This window comes from Sprattus sprattus (genome assembly GCF_963457725.1).
Source record: "Sprattus sprattus genome assembly, chromosome: 2".
NCBI lineage: Eukaryota > Metazoa > Chordata > Actinopteri > Clupeiformes > Clupeidae > Sprattus > Sprattus sprattus.
Genome location: NC_137921.1, coordinates 67,849,411 through 67,861,549, shown reverse-complemented (window position 1 = coordinate 67,861,549; position 12,139 = coordinate 67,849,411). Strand labels below are relative to the sequence as shown.

The 12,139-nt window shown below is 48.9% G+C and overlaps 1 protein-coding gene across 2 annotated transcripts in view; it reads right to left on the bottom strand.

The window, feature by feature from the left end:
• Positions 1–974: 974 nt before the first annotated feature.
• ppp1r13bb (protein phosphatase 1, regulatory subunit 13Bb) overlaps positions 975–12,139 on the bottom strand; it is a 62,335-nt gene continuing 51,170 nt past the window's right edge. For both annotated transcript variants that reach the window (XM_080832879.1, XM_080832880.1), the window contains exons 11-19: positions 11,452–11,628; positions 8,688–8,815; positions 7,880–8,396; positions 6,342–7,123; positions 5,753–5,890; positions 5,190–5,323; positions 4,603–4,769; positions 3,641–3,840; positions 975–2,711 (exon numbers count right to left, since the gene is read on the bottom strand). In XM_080832879.1, the coding sequence (XP_080689005.1) occupies positions 2,670–2,711; positions 3,641–3,840; positions 4,603–4,769; positions 5,190–5,323; positions 5,753–5,890; positions 6,342–7,123; positions 7,880–8,396; positions 8,688–8,815; positions 11,452–11,628 (2,285 nt within the window). In that variant the 3' untranslated portion in view covers positions 975–2,669. The remainder of the gene's footprint in view (positions 2,712–3,640; positions 3,841–4,602; positions 4,770–5,189; positions 5,324–5,752; positions 5,891–6,341; positions 7,124–7,879; positions 8,397–8,687; positions 8,816–11,451; positions 11,629–12,139) is intronic.

Sequence of the window (12,139 nt, the reverse complement as noted above, 5' to 3'; positions counted from 1 at the left end):
ATAGAACCTTATTATTCTAAGGTAGCGAAATGTATAAATGTATTCTACTCAAGTATTATTACTAAGCAAACAGCAGAGCATATTTGGCAAAAAAATTCAGCAGGCCTAATCTGAGGATCTGTGTGGTGCAGCTGTTCTCATCAACCGTTCCACCTAATGACAGTGAGAGTCTATGGAAATATCTAGCCTCGCCAGTGTTGTGTGTAAGAGGTCGCGGCTGATTAATGGGTTTGAGTATTTTGGCTTTGTCTCCATCACCGACCGAACAGCAGGCTACTTGGCCCTCAGGGCCCATGGCGTAGAATGGAGTCGTGTTTACCTCCAGTGCAGGTTGCTGCACGCGTCGCACTAGCACGCGCTCACCAGTCTCCATAGAGCCATCAGTCAGTACTGCCCGGAGGCGCATCTGTTCCCCACATCATCACGCAGAATCCCTTGTTCACTTTATTGGTCTGGCGCCTATTCACGCTAGTTGACATGGTGAGCGAAACACAGGGTACCCTTTCAACGGCTTTTGTATCCACACCCCGGCATTCATTAAGTATAGCTATGGGGGTCTTCCAGTGGTGGTGGCTCTTTGTTGCGATTGCCTCGCCCAAACTCACCGGGAATTTGCTGCAACCAGTTTTCTATGATCAAGTTGGTCAGAATTAAGTTAAGGAACTGGATAGTTTCACACTTTTAAAACACAAGAATAGCTGGGATATTGTGTTTATTCAGCAGAGCTCCATTAATAAGTTACCTTGAGGCTTCTATCGTCCAACTTAAGTTATTAAGATTCTAATTTAGTGTGTGTCCCACTCTTCATTCTATAAATAATGTAAGCATATTGTATTCTTTCACTGTGCTAGACAAGAGCGTGACTACCCTCTGCTGGAAGAACTTAAACCAGCATCTTCAAGTGATGGATTATCTCACGTGTTCCTGAGCCTTCTATGAGTCGGCACAAAACACAAAACAAAAATCACTCCATGTCATGCCGGAACTGTTTTTTATTGTGCACATATATATAACAGGTTGTGTGAGGTACTGTATTCTTATGCCAAACAGAACCCCACAGGGCAGTAAAGTTACAGCAGAAAAAAAAAGTCAAAAACAAGTTGCCTGTCTTTACTTTATCACAGTATCTACAGGAGGACCCCACAGTAAAGCTCTTTGCTGCCAGACAGGCAGGCAGGGTACAAACCTCATGTCACAAGACTTGAAACGAGTGTGGAGGGGTGGGGGGGTGTAATGTTATGTAATGCAACTTACAAAATAAAAAAAAAAGGTAAAATAAATCAGGTAAATACAACATGAAGGGTGAACCTTCAAGTCAGTTTGTATAGAAAAGCTTCCAGTGGCATTTGATCCTCAAGTGCTCCATTCGTTTTTAACCACACACACACACACACACACACACACACACACAATGAAGAACTCACGCTTCCACACTATCACACTTCCACACACACACACACACACAGTGTCCTCTGAAGGCTTAACTATTATAATGGGGCTGAGTGTAGACCCTACACTCCCTGCTTTGCAGTCAAAATACTGTAGGTGTTGACAGAATCCCTCACTCTCCAGCTTCTTACACACAACGAGTCCTTCTGTCAGTGTTCCAAAAGGACACATCTTCCATGTGGTCTGCAGACACCACACACCACACGTTACACATTTAAACTGATAAGAAACCTGTTAAGAAAATCGGAAAAGCCAAACACAATTCACACACACACACCCAAAACACTCATCTCATCAATCATTTTGTCCAAGTAAACACTTCCCATGAAGCTTTGCAGGCTTTTTTTCTGTCCCTTTCTCCAAACACAACATAGCTTTAGTGCTTTTGCTGCACACACACTCCAAAGTCAGCTAGCACACATGCACGCAAGCACGGTCGCCCGTGTGTTTGTCTCTCGTTTGGAGACACACTCGTCTGAAAACACAGCACTCGAACCGATCTCACTAGGTCTCATTAACTTATTTTGGTGAGCGAATAAAAAAATGCACAAACTAGCTCAAACAAACTCCTAAAACACGTAGAATGATAAGAAACGAAGAAAGAATCACAGAGCACTGAACGCCAAAACACATGCGCTCTGGAATCAAAGTGCCTCGCCAGTTTGTGACCGAGAGAGGAGGAGAGCATGAAAACCAAACAAACGAACAAAAAAAAACAAAAAAAATCTTCAGTTTTGCCTCACTTCGAATCACTCCGAGAAGAGTGCGTTTTTGTTTTAGTCTTTGCCTTTCGACACGCAACATGAAAGGTGAAATATAAAGTCTGTGGCTGGGTGGGTTGACAGGACAAGCAGGGCCTGGTGGAGGTGCGGTGGGGGGGCCAACACGAGAGGTGAACTTGTTCTTAGCCTTCTTGATTTGCCTGTAGTAATGTAACTATGTGTGTGATTGTGTGTGTGTGTGTGTGTGTGTGTGTGAGGTGGAGTGAGATGATCACATGGAGTGTTGTTGATAGTCTTCCACGCTGGGTGGCTCTGGGGGGGTAGCAGCTTGGGGCCCCCCCTGTGAGGCTGAGGCAAGGGTGGGGTGGGGCAGGGGTAGTTCTCAGGGTGGGGGCCAGCAGCTCGTCTCATCCAGGGCCGAGCCTAATACCCCCAAAATCCAGTTCATCGCCCAGGAACAGACGCAGGAGTCCAGAAGAAGGGTGGGGGGTGGCGGTGCTATGCCAGAGAGCGCTGACGTGGCTTTATTCTGGGATACAACTACAAAAGGAGGAGAGGAGAGAGAAGAAAATAATGAGAATGTTAATATTCTGCTCAAAGGGTACTATTCAGACTAAGTACACTAACAAATACATAACCCATACATATTTGGCACAGAGACACATAAGAGACAGAAACGATTAGTGGATTTGTGAATTGAACTAAAACTAGCAAAGAGAAAGAAAGAACTTCCAAGGCCTTTCCTATGCTGCTACTCTGCCCAACCTGCCCCGCACATCTCCCCTCTATCTCTGCTCTGGACACCCCAGGGAACGCGTCTTAAGGCTGATTTATGCTCGGTTACGTAAGCGTAAGCGCAAGAGGCCGCGCAAGCCCCTTGCGTGCCCCTTGCGCGACTTTTCACGTCTTGCGTGCGTCGGACCCTTTTTCTAGACTTGTGCCATTTTACGCAAGCCTATTGTTCTGGGTGTGAATTGCTTGGCAACACCTCCAACGCAACGCGTAAGCACCTAGCAATTCATGCTCCCTTTAGAAGCATGCAAGGGCCTTTAGTAGCTGTGGAGTAACTGAGCACACCCGACGGAGAGCAGTAGAACTATACTGAAGCCAGTCAGGTGTGCTTGGTGGAGGGGTAAACGGACGCTTTTCAGCAGCTGGCTTTCCGCTGCATGATACACAAATGACCTGGATGGACACCCGGCTACTGCAGAGGTGGCCCATGTCTTTAGCTATACAGATACACCACATGCATCTGAAAGCTCCATAGTCTACCACAGTGGTTCTTAACCTTATTGGAGGTACTGAACCCTGCAAGTTTCATCAGTGCCTTCACCGAACCCTTCGTAATTTCGTTCTTCCAACCCGACATTGCTTGTGTCAACCGGGCTATACTGTGTGTGTCTTGACCCCTTCTGAACCCCTGAAAGTGACTCAACGAACCCCTGGGGTTTAGATTTTTGCGTTCTCACCCCGATCAGGTTGCGGGGCACGTAGCCCTCTTTGTCGTTGAGGCGTCCCCACCACCAGTCCGTCTCGCTGTCGTCCTTGCGCCGGAGGATGGTGATGGGGTCGCCCTCGTGGAAGGAGAGCTCGTCAGCGCCCTGGGCCTCGTACTCCCAGAGCGCGTACACCGTCCCCTTGTTCATCACCCCCAGCTTCTCCTGCACGCCTGGAGATGGGACACACACACACACACACACACACACACACACACACACACACACACACACACACACACACACACACACACACACACACACACACACAGACACACACACACACACACTTTGAGATTCGAGACACATTTGGCACAAAGACAAATGCTTAACTAATAATTCTCCACACAGACTGTGAAGCTACGCCACAAGCAGAAAAAACGGACATCATAAATGTTATGTGCTCTTGTTGGAAGCCAAGTAGGTGTTTTGAAAAACATCCATGGAGTGTGAAGCTGAAGCTGCAACTTAAATCACTTCTTCTTAATCAGTTACAGAGACGGAGTATGCGTAGAATACCACAAGCAAGCAAGACATCAACACAACCATCTTCTCCATCTTACAGGAGATCTTGTGAGGAAACAGAAAAGGGTAGAAGGTGGCCTTATCTAAAACCAACTGAAGAAAACAAACAAGCAGTGAGACTAGCATACCCTAAAGGAACTGCGAGCACCTCCATCTCCTCACACTCCTACACAAACACACACACACACACACACACACACACACTGACCGTAGAGGAACTGTGAGCACTGGATGAAGCCCTCCTCCATCTCCTCACACACACACACACACACACACACACACACACACACACACACACACACTGACCGTAGAGGAACTGTGAGCACTGGATGAAGCCCTCCTCCATCTCCTCACACACACACACACACACACACACACACACACACACACACACACACACACACACTGACCGTAGAGGAACTGTGAGCACTGGATGAAGCCCTCCTCCATCTCCTCACACTTGTCTGCAGCCGTCTCCACGTCGCTGATGGTGGTGGCCATGATGGCGGCTCCCGACTCCACCAGCAGCTTGCAGAGGTGGACGCTGTTACACGAGGCCGCACAGTGCAGCGGCGTCCTGGTCGCATGACACACACACAAACACACACACAGACACACAGACACACAGACACACACACACACACACACACACAGACACACAAACGCACACACACACACAAACGCACACACAAACAGACACAAACAGACACACACACACACACACACACACACACACACACACACACACACACACAGACAAACGCACACACAAACAGACACACACACACACACACACACACAGACAAACACCATGTAGTAAAGCATCGTGCCAGTAAGTTAAAAGTAAACACAAGTCACAGGACCACAAATTAAAAAAAGTGATGAGTTCATGAACTAGGAACTTTTGAACTACGATTTAGCTTCAGGACATAAAGCTAAACCAACCTTACAGAGACAGAAAAGGAACAAACATCCTGGAGGAATTCAGCCAACTCACCAGCCATCGCTGTCGGCTGCGTTGACGTTGACGCCAAAGTCCAGCAGAAACTTGACGATGTGGTGGTGTCCAGCACACACAGAGTTGTGTAGAGGCGTGATTCCCTCGTCGTTAGGCTTGCTAGGGTTCTCCACCTTGGAGTTAAAGAACCGAGGACAACACACTCAAGATAAGAGACTTTTTGTAGGAATTATACATGAGCGAGAAATTAGGTCTTAGAAATCCATCTACTCTCTGCAGACAAGTCCGAGTACTTATCTCAGTTAAAACTGTTTGAGCAGACAGGAATAGTTTAGTTCAGGAATAGTTTAGTTCAGGAACAGTTCAGTTCAGGAATAGTTTAGTTCAGGAACAGTTCAGTTCAGGAACAGTTCAGTTCAGGAATAGTTTATTTCAGGAATAGTTTAGTTCAGGAACAGTTTAGTTCAGGAATAGTTTAGTTCAGGAACAGTTTAGTTCAGGAATAGTTTAGTTCAGGAACCGTTTAGTTAAGGAATAGTTTAGTTCAGGAAAAGTTTAGTTCAGGAACAGTTTAGTTCAGGAACAGTTGAGTGAGCGAGCACCTCGTAAATGATTCTCTGCACCAGGTCGAACTCTCCCTCCAGCGAGGCGTCCAGCAGCAGGGCGAGGGGGTGGAACTTGACCCGTGTGCCGGAGCCAGCCCTCTCAGAGTCGGGCTTCCTCAGGTTACTGCGCTTCTCCTGGGAGGAAAGAAAGGAGTGACGTTAACACATTATTATAACTATTATATAATAATGATATAATATACTAATATAACTAATAACTAATATATAATATATTATATTAACATTGATCAATCACACGGAGAAATGGCGGAAGAAAGCTTGCTGGTGTTTAAGGCGTTATACTGCTTATGTTGCACCCTTCACCTTTGACCTTTGAAATGATTGTCAGTCGTGGAGGACTACTTCTATCGGATTATTTGCGGTCTAATGCAGATCACAGTACTCTTATGGAGCCTGAGAATGTACAAGGTGACTTAAAAGTATGTTGGAGTATGTTACGTGAATGACGGAAACGGTTTGTGTATTTGTGCCTGATAATGCAGCAGTTTGAACTGTGACTCGGTCTGTGAGAATGGTAAGGAGTGTGTGTGTGTGTGGTCAGGCTCACTCCTGGACTGGCACTGACCGTGGGTGCGGAGGGGGAGGTGGTCGACTCCTCAGGTGAGGGGGCCTCCACCACGGGGCTGGGCAGGGTGGTGAGGCTGGGCGTGGGCGCCTGGGTGTTGTTGTTGGTGTTGTCGTCTTCCGCCACTGCCGGAGCGGGCAGCACCTGGATCTCGTTGGCAGGCCGCACCCCCGCAGGCTGGTTGTCGTTGGCATCTCCATGCGGCAGCGTCGTCGTCGTCGTCTCAGCCAGCGATGCGCCAGTGGCAACAGCGGCCACAGTGCCCAGCGCGGGCGCCTCTGAGGGAGCGTTCCCGTTGTCGGCGTCGCCCTGGCCCGTTGTCGTGGCGGCGGCGGGCTGGTAGAACGGCGTGCCCGCGGGCGCTGGGATCGCCCCCTCCATGCCCCCTGCGAGTGTGTTGAAGCGCTGGTAGAGCAGCTTCTGGATATTGGGGCCGCTGGGGCCCTCGGGCTCCGTGATGGAGCTGCGCTTCTTGAGGGGCCGCGGCGCGTTGGCCAGCTTCTTGCGCAGCGCCTCCAGCTCCACGTCGCTCTGGTAACGCAGCGGCGAGTGCACCATGGGCGTCAGCTTGGTGGGACTCAGGGGCCGAGGGATGTGGTCCACGGTGGGCAGGGGCCCAGAGGGCTCGCCAGAGGGCCCCATCAGGGGAGGGAGCTCGCCGTCGCCGTCAGGCATGTCTTCACCGGGGCCGCCCAGGAGGCCGGGGAAGTGGCCCATGGTCTGGATGAAGGGGAGAGGGGAGGGGGGAGTGGAGCTGGGGTGCAGGACAGGCTTCCCGTAGACTGGAGAGGAAGAGGAGGAAGAGAAGGCAGAGTTGGCACGGAGATTACATTAATGCAATCAGATACATACAGATACATAAACTCATGTACACAGTTATTCTGCAGACATCTGTACCTTGGGTTAAGTGCAGCACACAGTAACTTAACAAAAAATGTAATATTAAAAATTCAATGAAATATTCCACATCATCCAAATCATTATGTGTCCTAACACACAAACTATGATCAATCCATGATCAACCAGTAGACTGAACGTTCCATTATGTTGTTTTTAGTTCATACTGCTAGAACACCTGTAGCAGCCAAATGGGTTGCTACAGCCAAATGTATCGTCACTCAATGTGTAATGACGCTGTTGAACACTGGGTGTTGCTGTTCATTGCACAGGTGTTTTTGGGCATATAGGTTGGAAGCCTACTGTTGTGGTCAGGTGTTGACCCCGGAAGGGCAAATGGTTTTGACCGCTATACCGCGAAGGTTTGAGCGAGTAACGTGTCGTTGCTCTGCGTTTTAATAGACAATCGTACAGTAAATAGAGAACTGTAAAACGAAAGCAAGATGTGTATGGATTTTATCTCGCTGGCGGTAATCATCTTTAAATGGATCTAAGCGTGTCAACCAGGTTATTCCTGGGGTTCAACAACACAGTAGTTCACTATTTTACTGTGCTCCCACAACACCCACAAAGCCCTTCCTGGTTGATGTCAGCATCATTAAAGAGTACAGGATGGCTCAAGGGCTCCCTCTGCTGGTTACCTGCTTTGACTGCAGGCTTGCTGTACTTGGGGCCAGCCTGCTGCAGGTACATGTGGTAGATGGAGCTGGAGTTCATGGTGGCCGGTCCTTTACGGGGCGACTGGGGTCTCGAGCCCTTATCCGGGAGGAAGGGGCGCACGGCCACGGCCAGCAGGGGGTCGGGTCGGTCTCCGGGCGGGAAGAGGGGCGAGCTGGGCTGGAAGGTGGGGCTGGGCGGCACCGAGATGCGCTGCTGGATCTGCTGGGAGGACGAGCCCTGCGTGGGGCCCGTGCGTGGCCAAGCGGGGAGGGGGGGCAGGGGGTTGGGCGGGCCGGAGGAGCCGGGAGAGGCGCTGGGGCCCGGGCGGGTAGGGATGACGTCCTTGCGGAGCTCCAGGGAGCTGGTGGAGCCGGAGTTGGAGGAGGAGAGGACGCCTGCGTTGCCGCCAGTGATGATGGGGTGACTGCTGGTGTGGGCGCCGTATGGGGGGGGCTGGGGCTTGGACATGGGGGGAGCGGGCTTACTGCCGTCCTGAGGCTGTGAAGGAAGAACACGGACACACACACACACACACAAGGCCATCGTCACAGAAATACGAACATATGCTTCTGTACAGTTGCTGCAATATATCAGCAGAGATTAAAAAAAAAGAGATTTGGTAAAAAGGTACATGCAAGTGAAAGAGAGAAGTGCACAGAAAGGGAGGGGGAGAACGCAGAATCGAAGTGAGAGAGAGAGAGAGAGAGAGAGAGAGAGAGGGGCAAAGAGAGAGAGAAAGAGAGAGATAGAGAGAGAAGGAGAGAGAAAGAGATAGAGAGGGACCTCAACCTTGTCTGCAGGACTACCGGTCGGGGAGGGGGTCTTGCCAGGGGGTCCATCCCCTCTAGACTCCTTCCAGTCGGGGGGCTTGAGGGAGGCGTTGCCCTTGCCAATGGTGGGCCAGCCGGCATCATTAGCTGCGGAGAGGAGAGGAACACAGGGCAACAGTGAGAGAAGCGTTCTGGGAAAGGCATCAGCAGCAGAGATCATTAAGAGAGTGCTGATGATGAAATGGGAAACTAGACTACTCAACAGTGTGTCCAGTATGTCTAAGTCTAGCACATCCCTACAGTGTGCACAGACTGTGTGCATTAGTTAACTACATTCATCAGGGTAGGACATCGAGGGCTAAGGTTAGGACCAATCTGTGTCTAGGATTTACAAGCCCTGAGATGAGATGAGGCTCAGTCAATATTGTTGCTGTAAATTCAGACCAACAGATCAATGCTATATCTGAATGCATTCCTACCCTAAGGGGATGTTTAATGCTGCTGTTAAGACATAAATCTATGATTTGAGAGAGACGTCAGTGTGCTTAGTGCCCTTTTACACACGCTGTGATTGAATTATCTGCACTTGCGGAGAGCGAAAAATCTAAAATCACCCAATGAACCTTTTTAACGACCTTATAAAAGGCAACTCTGCTGGAGTCACATGACTACTCTTCAGTCTCGAGCTCCAGCTGGTTTGACCGCATCCAATTTCAATTCCGTTTCAGTCCAATTAAAAGACACTTTCGAAAAGATTCCCCCACCATCATGCAATTAACTGCAAAAAATGCAAAGACGACAGTTGGACATGTGATTGTAAACCTTTGTCAAAGGACTACGATCCTAAACGGCCAAAACCTCAACAGAAATAAGCACTGTAACATTGAATCAGCACGTACACCTATGGTCTCATCTCTGCACTGTAACATTGAATCAGCACGTACACCTCTGGTCTCATCTCTGCACTGTAACATTGAATCAGCACGTACACCTCTGGTCTCATCTCTGCACTGTAACATTGAATCAGCACGTACACCTATGATCTCATCTCTGCACTGATGGCTATTGCACTGTAACATTGAATCAGCACGTACACCTCTGGTCTCATCTCTGGACTGTAACATTGAATCAGCACGTACACCTATGGTCTCATCTCTGCACTGTAACATTGAATCAGCACGTACACCTATGGTCTCATCTCTGGACTGTTGTAACATTGAATCAGCACGTACACCTCTGGTCTCATCTCTGCACTGTAACATTGAATCAGCACGTACACCTATGGTCTCATCTCTGGACTGTTGTAACATTGAATCAGCACGTACACCTATGGTCTCATCTCTGGACTGTTGTAACATTGAATCAGCACGTACACCTCTGGTCTCATCTCTGCACTGTAACATTGAATCAGCACGTACACTTATGGTCTCATCTCTGCACTGTAACATTGAATCAGCACGTACACTTATGGTCTCATCTCTGGACTGATGGCTATTGCCACGGTGATATCAGTGATCTGTGCTACATGTGTTAGTGAACTAGTTTCTCCTCTAATGAGGCTGATGACTGATTGATGTTAGCTTCTTGTTGCTATGTTATGGGAGAAATACATGATCTGATGGGATATGGCCTCAAATTTACGTTTGTGTGAGGAGGTAAATTTGACTGATGCGCGATCAGAGACGAAGCGGTCGAGAGGGCCCAGTGAACCTTATCAGAGTATAGTTCCTCAGACTATAGACACACACACAAACACACACACACACACAAAATAAAAAAAACGATGGTCCACATACAATTTTTTTTTTAAATAATAATAATGTAAAAATCTATGCTCCACACACTCACACACACACACACTCATTCAGCCCGATGCATCAACACACATCCCCATACATGTGAAACCCAGGATCAGCAGTGTGAGATATGTAACTGTTTAAACCTGCACTGGCATCTAGAGCCAAACATCTGTCGTCATGAATGGCACTGCAATGACTGGTTTCCACTCTCCTGTTCTTTTCTGTCTGAACGTGGAAAAGTTCCCCTCTGCTGGTCACATCTCCACACAGAGGCCCCGTGTGTGTGTGTGTGTGTGTGTTTGTGTCCTATCGGAGTGGAAATCTCTGCCCTTCCTCTGACCTCCTGGTCTAGGGGGGATTACAATAATAACCGTCAGGGAATGTTCCGGAGCTGACTCCGGCTGCCTCACCACGGACAAGATGGCCGCTGCTTTCCAACAGTGACACACATCACCTACAGCCAATAGTTGTAAACTGAGCAGGTTTACAACCCCATGGGCTAAACGGGGCTTTGTGTTAGGTGTGCCAGCAGGCTCTCATTTGAGGAACAGAGAGAGAGAGAGAGAGGGAGAGGTAGACGAAAGCAGAGAGGAAGAATAACAAGATATGATTACTGGTCTTTGAATCTCACTGTGTATTTCTGAATGTCCTCACCAAAACACCAAATTCAAATTGCTCCCGGTTTGTTGATTGCAATGCATGCGCTCAGAGCATCCCAAATCTTAGAAAAGTCTACTCTTGTACACCAGATAATAAATGTAATTAATATTCTTTTATACTTTTGTCTTGCATGTCGTAACTGAATGAATGTCTTGACTGCAGAAATGGTGTCAATAAAAAATTGATCACAAAAAAAAAAGAAAAGTCTACTCTGTGTTCCACTGCTTGGATCCTGTGTCCTACACTGGATAAGGTTCAAAGGGGGGGGGGGGTGGGGGGGGGGGGGGTGGTGATCTCTCCGCCTGGACAACCGTTCTGACTCACGAGAGGCTCCGTCCGGCCCCGCCATGCAGGAGGAGGAAGAGGAAGAGGAGAAGGAGGAGGAGGTAGGGGCCCCCGGGCCGCCCCCAGGCCGGGGGTCTGGAGGGGTCGGCTGGACCGGGTCCACTATGATGTCTAAATCAGACACCTTCCAGGGGCCGGGCGGCTTTCTCACACCGTCTAACCAAAAACCCCAACCCCGCACACCCCCCAAAAGAGACACGCATACAAGGACACCCAAAAAAAAGGTACAAGACCATAACACAGACAGGGAGAGGGAGGGAGGGACAGAGAGGAGGAGAACACGGAGAAAGGAGGGGGGGAGGGAGAGGCAAGGAGAAAAGGGATAGAAAGATTGGATTGAGAAAAAGGGAGGGAAAGAGGGGGGGGGGGGGGGGGGAGGAAAACAACAGCACACGAGACACACCACAAGAAAGAGTTCACATAAGGTGGTTAGAGAGGGGGGAAAAGGAAAGAAAATCAAAGAGGCATAAAACCACTAAAAACAGACTACAATTCAGTCACGGAGAAGTGGGACACATGAATGTACAGGATACAACAGCACCATGCAAACATTGAACTCTTTCACATCCGAGCACATGACTCTTCAGACCCGCATACAAAATGTGGACTTGATTGAATTAGCTAATTTCCCCTCAGCGACGCTGCTTCGAGAAGATTCAGCAGAGGA